This window comes from Cetorhinus maximus, chromosome 22, assembly GCF_964194155.1.
Source record: "Cetorhinus maximus chromosome 22, sCetMax3.hap1.1, whole genome shotgun sequence".
Taxonomy (NCBI): domain Eukaryota; kingdom Metazoa; phylum Chordata; class Chondrichthyes; order Lamniformes; family Cetorhinidae; genus Cetorhinus; species Cetorhinus maximus.
Genome location: NC_135900.1, coordinates 38022149 through 38037967, shown reverse-complemented (window position 1 = coordinate 38037967; position 15819 = coordinate 38022149). Strand labels below are relative to the sequence as shown.

Below are 15819 nucleotides of genomic sequence, written 5' to 3'. Positions count from 1 at the left end.
TTTCCACACAGATTGTTGCCTACATGGTTCAAGGGTAGTGAAATATTTCTGATTGATTTGTGGCACTTTAACTCTGATTCACATTGAATGGTAGCTAGAAAACAAATTTGTTACATTTTCATGTATACATAATGGGCCTTAACTTCTGAATGCCCCAGTGTCGGATTGGGGAGGTACCCCAAAAATGCGCTGGGGGCTCCCCTTTGGAGGTTCCCAGTTAAGGACTTAAATGGCAATTGCCCAGGAATGCAAAAGGGACAGTAGCAACATGGATATGAAATTGGCTGAGTGACAGGAAACAGAGTAGTGACTATTAGATGTTTCATGAACTGGAGGAAGGTTTGTATGAAGTTCTCCAGGGGTTGGTGTTGGGACCCTTGCTTCTCCTGATATCTATTAATGACTTAGACCTTGTTGTACAGGGTACAACAACATTTGTGGATGGTACAAAACTTGGGAGCATTGTAAACTATAAGGAGGATAGCGTAGAACCTCAAAAGGTCATAGACAAGTTGGTGGAATGGGCGGACAAGTGGCAGATAAAATTCAATGCAGGGAAGTGTGAAGTGATTCACTTCATTAGGGAGAACATGGAGAGACAATACAAAATAAAGGGTACAATTCTAAAAGGGGTGCAGAAGCAGAGGGACTTGGGTGTATATGTGCACAAGTAATTGAAGATGGTGTGGCATGTTGGAAAAGCCATGAATAGAGCATACAGCATGCACAGCTTTATTAATATATGCATAGAGTACAAAAGCAAGGAGGTTATGTTAAACTTGTATAAAACACTTATTCAGTCTCAAATGGAGTATTACATTCAGTTCTGGGCATCACACTTTAGGAAAGATGTGAAGGCATTAGAAAGAGTGCAGAAAAAATTCATGAGAATGGTTCCAGGGATGAGAAACTTCTGTTAAGTAGGTAGATCGGAATAGTTAGTACTGTTTTCCTGGGAGAAGAAAAGGTTGAGAGGAGATTTGATGAGATATTCAAAATCATGAGGGGCCTGGACAGAGTAGATGGGGAAAAACTGCTCCCATTGGTGGAAGGATCAAGAACGAGAGGGCACAGGTTGAAGGTTATTGGCAAAAGAAGCAATGGAAACATGAGGAGAAACTTTGTCACACAGCGAGTGGTTAAGATCTGGAATGCACTCCCACGCTTGCTGCTCGTCCAATCAAACTCTGGCTTGTTTTCCCGCTCTCTGGGATTGCCTGCACTGGCGGTCAGCTCTGGAACATAGAAGAGCCAAAATGTAAAGTAATATTGTACATGGGCAACCTTTCCTGAATTTTTCATTCCCTTCTTTACTTTGTTTGTGGGTTACTTGTGACGTTTTGAGGGCGGATTCTGCTGTGAAACAAAAACCAAAGGGAGAGATGTGATAACTGAAACGTGAAGCAAATGGATGAATGCACTGCATAAGTGTGCTGGAGGCAGGTTCAGTTGAGGCATTCAAAAAGGACTTGGGTTATTACTTGGAAAGGAAGAGTGCAAGGCTATGGGGAAAAGATGAGATGAATTGCTCACTTGGAGAGCTGGCACAGATACGATGGGTCGAATGGCCTCCTGTGCTGTAACAGTTCTGTGATTCTCTGATAACGCAGTATTTTAAATACTGCTTTTTAAATGACTGTAATGTTCAGTTTGATAATTATCACAAGCGCCCACAGGTCACTGAACTTATGAAAAGAAGATGGCTCACAGTGTGGTATTAACAACAATTTGCATTTAGTTTGTACTTTTAAAGTAGAAAAACATCCCAAGGTGCTTCATAAAGGTGTAAGTAAAAAAGTCATGCTAAGTCAGAGAAGGAGAAATGGGAGGGCTGACCAAAAACTTGGTTAAAGATTTGGGTTTTAAGAAGGATCTTGAAGCAGGGGGTGGAGGTGGAGATGGTAAGGGAATTCCAGAGCATGGGGCACAGCTGGCTGAATGCATGCCAACTGATGGTGGGACAAAGGAGAGAGGATACGTAAGAGTCACTGGGCACAACCTTTGTGTCCTTCCTAGCAGTTGATTCCAATAGCATTGACTGAAGGTTGGGATGGAGGAATTATGACTCAGAAATGGAGGGAACATATAAATAGAAATGTTTTGGGAAAAAAAATAATCAAACTGACCGTATTTCTTGTCTCTCTAAATTGATACATGGATATCAAAGTAACATAAAAGACAGGAAATATAGATTTTTGTTCCAAATGCAGCAAAGGTAAAGAGCACTTGTTAAGCAAGAATCCGTTTTTTTTGTGAATGTTTATTGTGCTTTGTATGGTTTTTTCAGTGCTTGTGGTTTTGTTGAGGTTCACTGCTTTCACTTGCAACAGTCTGCCTTTCCTATGTCTGCTGAAGAGCTGGACTAACTACCTCTGACTCTCAGCCACTCAAGGTCAGTCGTCAGCAGTGTTGTGATGGGTCTGTTTGTAAAAGATTCTGCTTGCAGGTTTCCTTCTTGGTGATCAGCTCAAACATCAGAACTGCTAAGTAAAAATCTATGTGTTCACCAAGGGGCTTAAAACTGTCGTGGTCTGTTCAATCAAACTAATTAAACCCTGCCTGAATCCAGATGTGATGACTGTGTGACTGATTCAGTGGACTGACTCTGTTCTGATACTGTCTTGTACTTACTTGCATGCACCATCAAGAATTTTTATAGCCTACCTCCAGTGAATACTGTGTCTGAAACAGAAGAATATTTATGCTGTCATTTAGCAGGTTATTTTCTTACCACTGATGACTGTGTACACCTTGCTTTGAGTTACATCAACAAATCACACTTGATATTCTTACTGTAATAGTTCCTGAAAGAAAGCAATTTGATCACAGTTTTTCTCCAAGTTTCAGACCCAGCGATTATTGTCTACATGTTACTGTTTGTTAATATAAAGCTCTGTGGTGAAGAGCGTCTCAATTGGGGCAACTGAAAAAATTAGTCCCATGCCCGAGTTACAGAGAAGGTAAATCAGCCAGTTTTTCTGTTTCTACCGTAGTGACTGTTGTTGAAAGTGTAAGTGATTGCCAGATGTGGAAGGACTTAGGTGAGTTTTATTCTGGTTCCCAAAGGGAGTATTTGGAATATCATTAACATGGATATTGATGCATACAAAAACTCCCTAAAGGATACACCTTCCCTTCCCATTCTTGCATTCTGTTTGCATCAAAGCATTGTACTCGCTTGGAGTTATGTTACAAGTAATGTAAGGAGTTTGCTAGACGCTTTAATTCTTCACGCAATTTATTGGATGATATTAGTGACTGTAATGTGTTGCGTTATGACACAGCAGGTGGTATTTGCCAGGCTGACCAAATCCACAAGGGAAACTTGGCCCCACTATCACAACAGTTTTGCAATTTGTATTTATTATGAGAAGATTTGTGCTCTGAATTCAGAAGTAATGAATCCACGAACACCTTTAGAGATTTTTAAGTTAAATTAAAACATTTATTAACAAAAGAAAAGAATAAAACACATACACAAGATTACAATTACACAGTTACTCAGTGGGGAAAATTGTCCCCCATCGGGCGGGGGGCGGGAAGTGCGGGAGCGGGCACAGGCTGGCACGCCTCCGATCAGCACCCAAGTGGGGGTGCACCACCATTTTACATGGTCCACCAATTAAAGCCCGCCCAGCGTGACGTCTGCTTGGAAATGCTATGTGCTCCCTGTGCGGGCGGGAGGTGGGGGGGTTTCCCACAGCTGGGAGTGCGCGAAAGAGTGCACAGATCTCCCTGAGGCTAAGTGCTGCCTCAGGGAGATCGGCTCGGAATTAACATTTTTAACACAAATGATAATAGAATTTCCCTGACCTGTCCCCTCATGTGACACTGCCACATGAGTTGGGACATGTCCATAGCTTTCACTGGAAGATCGGATAAAAATTTAAATACCCTCATGAAACCTTATCCCGCCCGTGGATGAGGTTTCATGGTTTTTCCGAAGCCTAGCAGGGCTCCCGGCCTGCCCGCCAACCTTAAGATTGGACAGGCGGGTCCATTAATGACCTTAATTAGTTTTTCAATGGCTTCAATAGGCCGTTGACAGGTTTGGAGGCGCGCAGCTGACTTGGCTGTGCCCCCACTGACCTGAGAATGGAAATGATGCGGGGCAATGTCGGGAGTTCCACCCGACATCATCTCGCGTCATCTTACGCATCGGCAAATGGACCCGCTTGCCGACCGGAAGATCCTGCCCAATATTATTACAATTCCCAAAATTCCTAGTTAACCAGACTCTTAACTACACACCTCCTTTAAGGCAACAGTCCAAAGTAGATTTTAAATTTATAGTCACAATCCAACAAGGTTATCACAGGCAACCACTCGACAGTGAAACTCCAAAGGCTTTTAACACAACTTTGGTTAGTGGAACAGCAGACTTCTGGAAAGTGGCAAGAGGCTTTTCCCCAAGTCTGTTTCACACGTTGTACCTTTCAGATTTTACACGGCTATACCCATAGCCTTCCAATCCTTCTCTAAATATATTTATTCCTCTTTAATCTATAAATCCCATTGTTCTCCCATGGGCAGAATATTTCCCTCGGCGCGGGGGCTGGTGGGGGCGGTCGGGAAGCCCACGATTGGCACTGGACCGCGATTTCATGCTGGTGGGCCAATCAGGGCCCGCCTAGCGTGAAACGCGAGCGGCAGTGCTGAGCGCTTCCTGTGTGGGTGGGGGGAGGAATGTGAGTAGGGTGAGCGTGAAGTTCACATCTGCATGCGAGTGAGCACTTCATAATCTCCCTGAGGCACAGAACTGCCTCAGAGAGATGAAGTGCTGTTAAAAAAAAAATAAAGAAAATAAAAGTGTAATAAAGCACATCCTCTCGTGATTCTGTCACATGAGCAGGGATATGTTATTAATTCAATTGTAAAACTTATTTTATTTTTATTTGCTTTCGGAAACCTCACCTCGTCCGTGGATGAGGTTTCAAAAAAATGTGAAGGCTGCTTGGCCTTTTTGCCTGCCCACCAACCGTTAGGTTGGATGGGCAGTGAAAAATTTAGGTTAAATTTAACTTAAATGTAAGTTAATTGATTCTATAAGGGCCTTAATAGGCCTTTTAATTGTTGGCGGGTATGCGCACGCCCGCTGACCGAGCTGTTGCCCGACAGCACGTTGATGTCAGCGGAGCGTGCTGACGTCAACGCACGTCACTTCTTGCTTGAGCAGGTTGGGCTTGCACCCACCCGCCGAGTGAAAATTTCTGCCCCACGTGTCTTTAGAATTTACTTTTCTCATAAAAAAAATCTTTTATGTTGTCATTATGGTCAACGCTTTTGGGAAAAATCAATGTAATAATCTGCCTTATTTACCTTGTTAGTTGTAAACATCCTACCATGTCTCTTTGAAATCTTAAAATGCAAATTTCATTCACACTCTATCTGCTGAGACTTTACCCGAGTTCACTCATTAGCATTTCACATGCCCTTTTACACCTAACTCTTTTGATAATTTCAACCTTGCAATCTATCCACCTCTAATTTAATTAAATCAGTCACACAGACAGAACCATCCACACAAACACAAACATAAACCTTTACAATACCTCACAATAATATTATGAAAAATATGATAGTTTCGTTACAGTTGCCAAAGAACTTGGCTAAGATAGAGGGAACAAACCTGCACCTGTTAGTCAGAAAGAATACAGGTTAACGTTCATCTTCTGGCACTGTGCCATTTTTAAGGAATTATCTCCTGAGGCCACATTAAGCTGCATTTAATAAAGTAAATGGACGTAGAAAACAATTAATGTAAATATTCCATTTACTGAACCTGCATACTTCACCAAACTGGCATACTGATCAAGAATCAGTGAACTAGCAGAGTTTTTAGCATTGTCCAATGTATAATTAGCTAAAGCTGTTGACATAGTACTGTTCCTGCAGTTAAGGATACTGAGCGATACTGCACTGCCTGCTAAATAATACTTTCCTTTAAGAAGTGAGGCTCAATTCCATTTCCACTATTTAAAGGGGACAATCTTTAGGAAAATGTGTAGCAAAGCTACAATGTGACAATGCAAATGGAGTCAAAACATAAATGATGGTTTTTGATTAAAAACACTGCACAGCGCTTCAATTTCCCTCTCCCTCAAAATAGAAAAAGAAAGCTGAGCTGTAGTCGCACCTTTAAAATGAGCACTTTGACAGAGGTGAAAACAAACATCATTTATTTTAGAATCTCATAATGGAGTCATTGGAAAAACTGAAAGGTGTTCACACAGCAGGGCCACAATCAAATTGGCTACCTGGCTCTTTCTTACTATTCCTAAATTACCTTGGCCATAAATGTATCTGAAAAAAGAACATTTTATTAATATTTCCTTCATCAAATAAAGGGGTCCTGACTGAAAAATTAACTTGTCTTTTCCTTTTTCTGATGCTAATAGTGCATTTTTCCTTTTTATTTCGCATGTGCAATGTGTCTTTCTACCTCAGGAAACGTAAAGCTGAAATCTAAAACTTTTTGTCCATCTACTATCACTATCCATAATACAGCTCTATGGGGGTTTTCATTAACAAGAAAATAAGCACAAAGAAAATGGCAGAGGCTTTTTAATTTTGCACCAAACCATCTTCCAAAATCTTATTACCTTTTGCTACAAGCTTCCCTACTAAGTGCTAATGATCCCAACTGAGTTTTCTCAAGATTTGACAGGGTGATGGTTCATTAACTAGTTGAATTTTAGCAACACATACACACTAATTCTTCTCCACCTGTTGTTAGCAGAGGCAGGGGGGTGGGGTGCAAAGAACTACTGAGAAATGGACAAAGGAAAATGTATAATTCAGACCAGTTAGTGACAGGTTGGTTAATTCATTACACATTGTATGAATGTGCTCATTCAATTCCAATTAGAAACTAAGGCCTTAGATTTACATTGTCATATGTAGTTCATTTGTTGCTCCATTCTCAGCGGCGTAACATTCTATGAATCAGAGTTAGAAAACTCTACTCGCACATTTACTGTGGTGCAGTGACTTTCTACAGTTAGTGAAGGGAGAACAAAGCAGTTTGTTAGCTTCTAAGGAAAACAGTGTGTTTCTCAGGTTGGCTAATCGCCGCTCCTTGCTTTGTTGGGTCTTCTCTTGTTTCCTGCTGTAGCCAGCCAAGCATCACTGACATCACGTCACCGTGCCAATATTAATAAATGAAGTTAATTTTTTAAAACATATCTTTTCCCTATTCTATTTTAGAATTTGAGATCTGAGAAAATGGGAAACATCTTTTCTCCCGTTAGTAAAATTTTATAAAAGGCACAGGGATTAGGAGGAGATCAAGCGACTGTATAAAATGAGGAATTAACACAGAGTGAAGGAGTAGGAACTGTCTGGGTTGACACTCGGACAAACACTTTTTGCTGAGAGAAAAATTAATTTCGAACAGTCTGCTCAACACCGCCCCCCCATCACCACACCATCCCCCGCCCTCCAGCTACCAACCATTCCAGCACCCTACCTATACCCTCCCATTATCCTTTCTTTACTGAAGGCAATACAGTTAGGTTATGATGAGTGAATAAGTCACATTTCAGGATTTTTACTGGAGCTTTGAAGAGATATGATTCTGTGATTCCATCCATTTGTCTGTGAAGAGAAACAGAAATTCGTATCCTCGACAGTGATTCATGTTGGTTCAGCCCTATGGGTGTCACTGGTCTAAAGTACTTTGATCATGTGGCCATTCACCCGATGAGCCTGAGCAGTAAATATTGGTGGATTAGAAGGTGTTACATATATGTTGTTGTTGGCTGTTTGATTGCCAAGCCAGATCCTGATAGGAGTTTCTCCAGTGGAAGATTGCTGGAACTCCTGGAGAAACATCACAAATGGCTATAAATGACTGTTAATACAGTTTCTCCAGAGTTTCAGTCCAAGTGGGGAGAACCCCATGGAAATTCTCACCCAATATTTAAGATGAGTGTCAGCCAGAATTCTGGATAATTTTTTTTCCAATCTTAACGCGGAGACCCTAAGACTAGCTGTAATACTGCTCTGCATGTCTTAATACTGCACAAGGTAGCGCAGTTAGCCAAGGGATGAACATATTTTTCATATATAATAATATAAAATAAAAACAGAAAATGCTGGTAAAACTCAGCAGGTCTGGCAGCATCTGTGGAGAGAGAAACAGAGTTAACATTTTGAGTCCATATGGCTTCTTCAGAGCTAAAGAGAAGTAGAAATGTGATGGATTTTATACTGTTTAAGAGGGGTTGGGGCAGGTGGAACAAGATAGAAAGTCAGGGATAGGGGACAGCTAAGGAGAGATTGACAAAGATATCATGGACACAAGGCAAAGGGAATGTTAATGGTAGTGGTAAAGAGTGATTATGCTGTCTCATCTGACAGCATATTTTTCAGCTCTGTAATTAGTGAAGAAACAAGCGACACAGTCGATAGATATCAGCCATTATTATTGAAAGTCTCGAGTAAAAGAAACTTCAAGCACAATATGGTATCAAGTCAAATTGGAATAAAATCAGCATATTTCTTTTAAGAATTAGTATTCCTAAAAGTTGTTTGAAGTGAGACAATTTATAGTTAACCTTGTGAAATTTGCCCTGAAAAGATCAGTTGTTTCCTTCAAAGAATTCTTTAAAATTACTTTAAAAGAATTCCTTAAAAAAAAGTGATAGGCCTCAACATTTCATGCTACATACTGCCTGTGATCTGGAACAGGTAACAGTAGTTATATTTGATGAAAGATGGGAATAAGGGCAGGATCTTACTGCTGTCAGGCTGTTGTGTTTGTAATATGTTCATGTTACTATTCTTTCTGCTGATTGACTGACTGTGCAGAATGGTTGTCAATGTGTTTCTTTAGTAAGGGTGACTAGATTTCACAGATGAGAAAGCCCCTGTCTTGAGGGACGGTGTGGTGTTGGTAGATCTTCATGTCCTCCCTGACATGTCTTGTATGCCAGCGTGTGATGGATGAGATACGTCTAGAGTTGGACCATTAGATGTGGTGGGCATGAAGTTGAACATGTTTGATGATAGCTGATGTGTCCCATTCACTGTGTTTAAAGTAGGCCTGATATTCCTCGAGTCTAGTGTATAGGCTGCAACCTGTTTCCCCAGCCTAGGCAAGCCCACAATTGCATGGTATGCTGTAAATTCCTGGTTTATTGTGAAATGGTTTCTCGTCTTCGTGGGTATGAAGGATGGATTGGAGCTTCTTGGATGACTTGTGTTGGACAGTTACATCTGCTGACTTGAGTATATATTGTCATCTGTGCTTTCTATACCATTTCTTGATGTTCTCACCACCAATGCTCACAGCATCACACCAATACAAGTAAGCCCACTCACACTGACAGATATCTGAACTACTGATTCTTCCATCATCTCTCCAACCTCCAATCAGTTTCCAACACCCTCATTAGAAGTGCCTACTCCATCAGTGACAAGAAACATTACAACAAGAACTTCAAGAACTTCGCCATATTAAGTCTACTTCAACTCAATGGATTCCCTTTACATAAGATTAACACATGGCCACTTGTTACTCAATCCATAACAACTACTCCCATTAAGACAAGAGTCAGCCTCTTGTACATTGGCTCCACCTCACACAGATTACAATGTGTACTTAAGTCAGTGCACATAGAAGTCCAGCACCAAGCCATCCAGTTCCTTTAAGGTAACAGCTGCAAATTTTACATAGTTTAACTGCAAAATTGTCTCACTCAGAATTAGTATTCTTTTGAACAGTTTCTTCGCTATTACCTGTGTTGGTTTGCTGGACTATGTTTTACAATTTTTGAGGGAGAGTTGTAACAACTTCTGCATAGGTTAATGGGGGTTGGAATGTGGGATTGGTAACCTTTTTGTCCCATTAATTGCAACAGTGCAACTGATGCCATTTTTGATTGGGACCTACCACTGAATCCCAAAGGGCTTGCCTGGTTCAGGCAGAAGATCCCCTTCAATATGAAAATTGGAGTCCTAAGACCACAATTGCCATTTTAGGTCAGAATGATGTGCGTGCTTTCTTTTCCTAATTAATACAATGGGCAATAACATCAAGGATGCCCAGCAAATTTATGTATGAAATTATCTTTGGAGGGCCAGGAATGCTCCTCAGGGCTCCACATGAATAATGTCAGCTGCTGCTGCTGCTTTTGGCTCACCTCCACTCTGATTGCAGCAACCGCACTCCTGCATCTACCATTCTTCCATCTGATATTATCTGAACTGCATTAGATGCACATTTGGTACCCTGCAGCTCTCCATATTGATGCCAATGAGGTTGAGGCCTCAAAATTGCAACTGCTTCTTCACTGCAGTTGGGGGCAATTGACTGGTGACCTCTGCTGGCCCAAAATTGACCGCCTTATGCTTGTTGTCTTGTGATAACTTCGCAGATCCAATTTACCTAGAAAACATTCATTTACCAGGCACAGAAATGAGGAAAAGAGGGCAAAAAATGTTTCTTTGGGTCTCTATTGCCAGAAATTACCCCCCGTTGGAGAGGCGGGCGTGAACCCGATCGGCGCCCTCGATCAGGGCCGCACAGCCAATTAGGGCCCGCCCAGCGTGACGCTCGCCCGGAAGCGTTCAGCGCTCCCTGTGGGGGGTATTATTTCTTGAGAGATTCCCTGCGCTCTTTCGCACATGCGCACGAAAGAGCGCAGAGATCTCCCCGAGGAACGGAGGTGCCTCAGGGAGATTTGTTTCAGTGCTAAATTTTTAGATAAATGCTTTTAACACTTATAAAACATGTCCCCTCGTGGCACTATCACATGAGCTGGGACATGTCAAAGAATAAAAGTATAAATTTTTATTAGATTTTAAAACACTTCATGAAACCTCATTCCGCCCATGGATGAGGTTTGATGAAAAAACACGAAGACCGCCTGGACTCTTTGCCTGCCCGTCAACCTTAAGGTTGGACGGGCAGCTCATTGAATTGAATTAATTAGGTTTTAAATGGCCCTAATAGGTCTTTGACAGTTCGGCGGGTGCGCAGCTGACACGGCTGCTCGCCCGCCGAACTGAAAATCTAAATGACGCGCGGTGACGTCGGGACGTCCGCCTGATGTCAACGTGCATCGTTTTACTTGTCGGCAAGCGGGCCCCACCTCGCTCGCCAACGGGAAAATTCTTCCCTATGTCTTTTATGCAGCCCTGGGATTTTCAGAGGTAGTGGGTAGAAGAGTGGCCAGCCAGCCCAAAGACACCAATGGGAGAATGGATATTATAATAATTTCCAAATTCAACTTCTCACTCTCTCTGCACTGGTATTGTAATCACATGGGAGCTACTTTGGTTTTCTGTCTTTATTTGTCTTATGTGGCTAAACTAATTTTACTGGCTCTATAGTTTGGATGTGATATTCACATTGCCTTTCCCATTCATTCGAAGATGACCTCTTCCACTTTTGCTTGGAATTGAACACATCCAGTGAGCCTGAATGGTTTTCTTGACACCTATTTCTGTGATGAGTCAAAAACTCAGTTAGAAAGAGCCATGTGAAATTATTAGTCACAGATGTTGGCAGAACATTGTGTTCTGATCAGTTCAAGCGTGGGTTAGCCATCAGAAAGCTCTGTACTTGTGCCTCCTTTGTAATAAGGCTCAGCGTGCCTACATACCACAGCTAATTTTGATGCTGGGCCTCGGTTCTGATTGTCCCTTTGGAAGCTTGGATACCAGGAGTGCTCTTTGGAGCAATTAGGATCAGCAGAGATTCAGTTTTGGTTGGCTTCGTTAGCTCATTAAAAGACTGGTGATTTCCACTGCTGGCACAACTATTTTAAAAATCAGTTGTTACATGTTCACTGTAGTTAATGTCTAAAATAATAATTTCTGCTTTTGCATCTCCCAAAATAATTTAATGGGACAAAGTAAAACTATCATGAATGACCATAGCATACAATGCAAATGACCTGAACAAGCTCTTTGATGTAAATATGAACATCAATATTTCAAGGTTTTGGCATGCATTTTGTAGTCAGTGGTGAAGCAAGGCTACTGACTCAAAGAGGGAAAGTTGTAACTTCTGCCTAGTGTTAATGGGGGTTGGAGTGTGGGATCGATAGCCTTTTTGCTTCATTAATCCCAACAGTGCAACTGATGCCATTTTTGAATGGGACCTACCACTGACTCTTGCTGAGACATCTAGCGATCTCTGTGGCAATAACTTTACCTCCTCTCAATGTGCAGTAGATTAGAGCATTCTTTAATGAAGATGCCCAGCGTGGGCTGCAGAGATGTCATCAAGCTATCCAAGCAATCAGTCACATTAAGAAATTGTCACGGACAGCCAGAAAATGAAAAACATTGAAATCAAATAACTTTTAAAGCTTATACATATAGAAAAATAAAGATGGGGATGTACGCAAGGGTGAAGGTAGAAGCTAAAATGTCATGAAAAGACTTTGAAAAAAATTATTTAAAAAAAAATTAGTTTAAAACCTCTAACAATTAATCTTAATGTTGACACTTAACAACATTCTTGTTCAGCAAAATCTTGTTCAGCAATAGTTACCTCCCAGATCACTGTTTAAATCCCAGATACACCTGACTGAACAAGGCATAATTTTTTATGGGATTTCCAACAGTGAGTGATGCGAGAGCAGAAAAAGCGAAGTTTCCAACAGATGTAATTATTTTTAATTATTGCTGGCTCTGGAAGATGGTTGGGGGGCGGGGGTGGTGGGGGTGGTGGTGAGGGGAGTCCACAGAACTACAATGGAGCAGTGAGTAACAGATGAAGCTTCAGTATTTCAGCATCAGTCTTCACTTGTGCTAAATTCTGAAGTTATGGTCAATTTCAGAGGGGAAATGATGGCAAACACTGATAGATCACCATCAAAACCCTCCATCGAATCCAGGCCATTGTAGCTTATAGGGTGAGGCAGTCAATGGGTGTATTTTCTACATAGGTTGCTCCTCCTAGATTTTTATTTTTTAAGTGCTAATATTAAGTCCTTCTAAATGAGAGCTGATCTTTGAATAGTTAAAGCTTCATGTTTTTCAGTGCATGGTGAACCACACTTTGTTTTGGAAAACTGAATAGGATAAAGTCCTCTTTGACTTTCTCATAGATGCACAATCGATTTGGATACGCAGAATGTAAAAATGAGTCCTGTCAGAAGACTACTGAAGGCACTAATCCCGAGGTGTTACACCTCTCCGGGAAGGTGTATTCACAAAGAACCCAGTATAACTCCAGCCATAATAGTTTGTTTTAAATCAGTCAAATTTCACTGAGTTCCAAAAACCAGAATTACAAATGCTCATAGCCCATTGGACAATAATAAAAAAGGATAAGAATCATTTGTGCACTTTAACAGTAATTCACCATATTGCTTAAGTACACTGAGTGAAGCAAAATTGCAGTGAAAGTTTTAAAAATATAACAAATGTTTTAATCTTTTTTTCCATTGCAGCTGTTTGATAGGGTGAGAGAAGACTTCCAGAAAAAGATTATTCCTATCGGCAGTGAGCTGATGCAGCCTAATCTGGCCATAAACTCAGAGGACACCGAACATCTGCTCTCCTGCATTAACGTAGTCTTCCACTGTGCAGCCACGATACGATTTGACGAGCCTTTGAAGTATGTCCCTTGTGTACTCTTTGCACCCAAATTGGAAAGGCAAAAAAAGTTTTACTAAATTCTACTTTTCTGTATTGGTAACTTTGCATAATTATTTTCGGAAGTTGTTGCTCATTCTGGTCTGTTTATGACCATAGCAATAATTGAGTTGTAAGTTGTTGTATTCACACAGCCATTTCCTCCCTATTGCTGGCGTAGGATAAATACAAATCATCTTCTTCTCCAGGTAACATCATTGATTATTCAAGGGTTGCTGTAAGTCAAGGTTTACTACCAGGCAGGGCAAAGAGGCAGGCCCCAAGTCTAACTCAGCCAGAATGGGGACTGAACCCTATGCTGTTAGCGTTATTCTGAACCACACACTAGCTGTCTAGCCAACTGAGCTAACCGGCCCCCCTAAATTCAGATACTTATCAGGTTAAACTTTCCAGTGTCCACTCTGCCGGCAATCCGTGAATTCAATAGTATCGTAAAAATATTCACAGTATGATTGATAATGGCAAAAATGTTAGAAATAAATTTTCTCCATGATATAATGTTTCATAGACTGTAATTGGATGACATCATCATCTACATCCACTTTCAACATAGTTACATTGCAGGATTTGTCTTCAATTCTTCAAAGGGTCAAGTCTTCTAGTTTCTGGATTGTGAGAGACCGGACATATGACTGAAGATGCACGTCAGGACCCTGTGGAAGCCCTGACACATGGACCTACATTGGAATTGCCCAGGAAGTTAAAACTTCCAATGGGTAATTCCCCTGCTCCCTGGTACCCTCCATGAATATCTCCAATTCTTGAGTTAGAGTCAGAGACTTGGGACAGTTCCCTGAGACTTACCTGGATAGTTACCCAGGAATTGTTAGATATATTATAACCTAGTCTAACACCTGGGTAACTCGACAGCTCACCCACCCATCACCTCCCCCCATCCCGACCCCCAGACTACCCCACCAACTGCCCGACTACCCTGACCTATCTACCACCCCCCCCAACCCGACTACACCCAAACCCGACCTGACTACACCCCTAACCTTATTATCTACCAGCCACGTGACTAATCCCTGACCTGACCCAGCCACCCACCCAACCAGACCTGACTAACCCCTGACCCATACACCCCAAGATCTGGCCTGACTGACCCTGATCACCCGACTACCCCACCGACTTGATAAGCCCCCAACCTGACTACCAATTCACGCACCTACTGACCTACTACCTCACCCACGTACCAACCTCACCTGCTCACCCGCTCACTCACCTTACCACCAACCCACCTATCCAGTCACCCTTACCCACCTACCTACATAACCATTTACCCACTCATCTACCTACCCACATCACCCACTCAACAACTTAATCACCTACCCACTCACCCACCTACCCAATTACTCACTCACCCATTTATCCTCTCACCCATTCACACATCTATTCAATAGCATTCAAAGACTGGGCATTTAAACCTTCCATATGGCCGTAAAAAGGGGCAGTATACTGTCTTCCCCCAACTCTACTCTGCTTCGATGGAGTTCTCCAAAGAACATTATGGTGAACATTTCTTTGACAGCTGGGATTGGAAGATCCCAGAAGAAATGTGCAGCTGCGTGGGGTCAGGAGAATCTTTATGCGCAGCGGCAATCCGCTCAACATTACTGTTACTCGGAAGATTCAGGCCGTTGTGTGGCAACCAGTGTATAATTTACATATACAATGGTTTGGGAAAAGAACTCCTGCAATTGTGTTTTAAAGTTATCATTGCAAAATACTTCATGGAGCCACTGCTAAGGAAAATGATCAAAACAAAACTGACCATAAACTAGAATTTAAACTTGAAGCATACTCCATATTCTAATCATTCATTCAGAAATCCACCAATCCCTTCAGGTCCATAAAGAGCTGAGATCACCATGTTTGTGTTTGTTGTGTAGTGGTGTAAAACCAACTTTTCTTCCTATTTCCTTCCATTTAAGCCTTGCCAGGTCAAGAGCCTCCTGCAGAGAGAAGGCAAGTGTGTGACTTGCTCCCAGGCTTCTAATGGTGTTCTTCAGCCAGCTGTTAAAAAGGCACATGGCAACACTCCAGGGAGAACCCTCTCCAGTGTTTCATCCCACAAAATGGGGGCGGGGTGAGGGGGAGGGCGTGATCAAAACCTGCAATTGGAATCACATACTCAGTGGAGAATGGGAATTGAGCTCGCTATTTTCTTTACTCTACAGTGCTGCCTGTTGGTGCCACCAGGCC

At 41.9% G+C, this 15819-nt stretch overlaps 1 protein-coding gene across 6 annotated transcripts in view; it reads left to right on the top strand.

The window, feature by feature from the left end:
* Positions 1 to 15819, top strand: part of LOC144696607 (fatty acyl-CoA reductase 1) — a 215775-nt gene that overhangs the window by 111175 nt on the left and 88781 nt on the right. For all 6 annotated transcript variants that reach the window (XM_078568113.1, XM_078568115.1, XM_078568110.1 and 3 more), the window contains exon 3: positions 13410 to 13576. In XM_078568113.1, coding sequence (XP_078424239.1) covers positions 13410 to 13576 — 167 coding nt within the window. The remainder of the gene's footprint in view (positions 1 to 13409; positions 13577 to 15819) is intronic.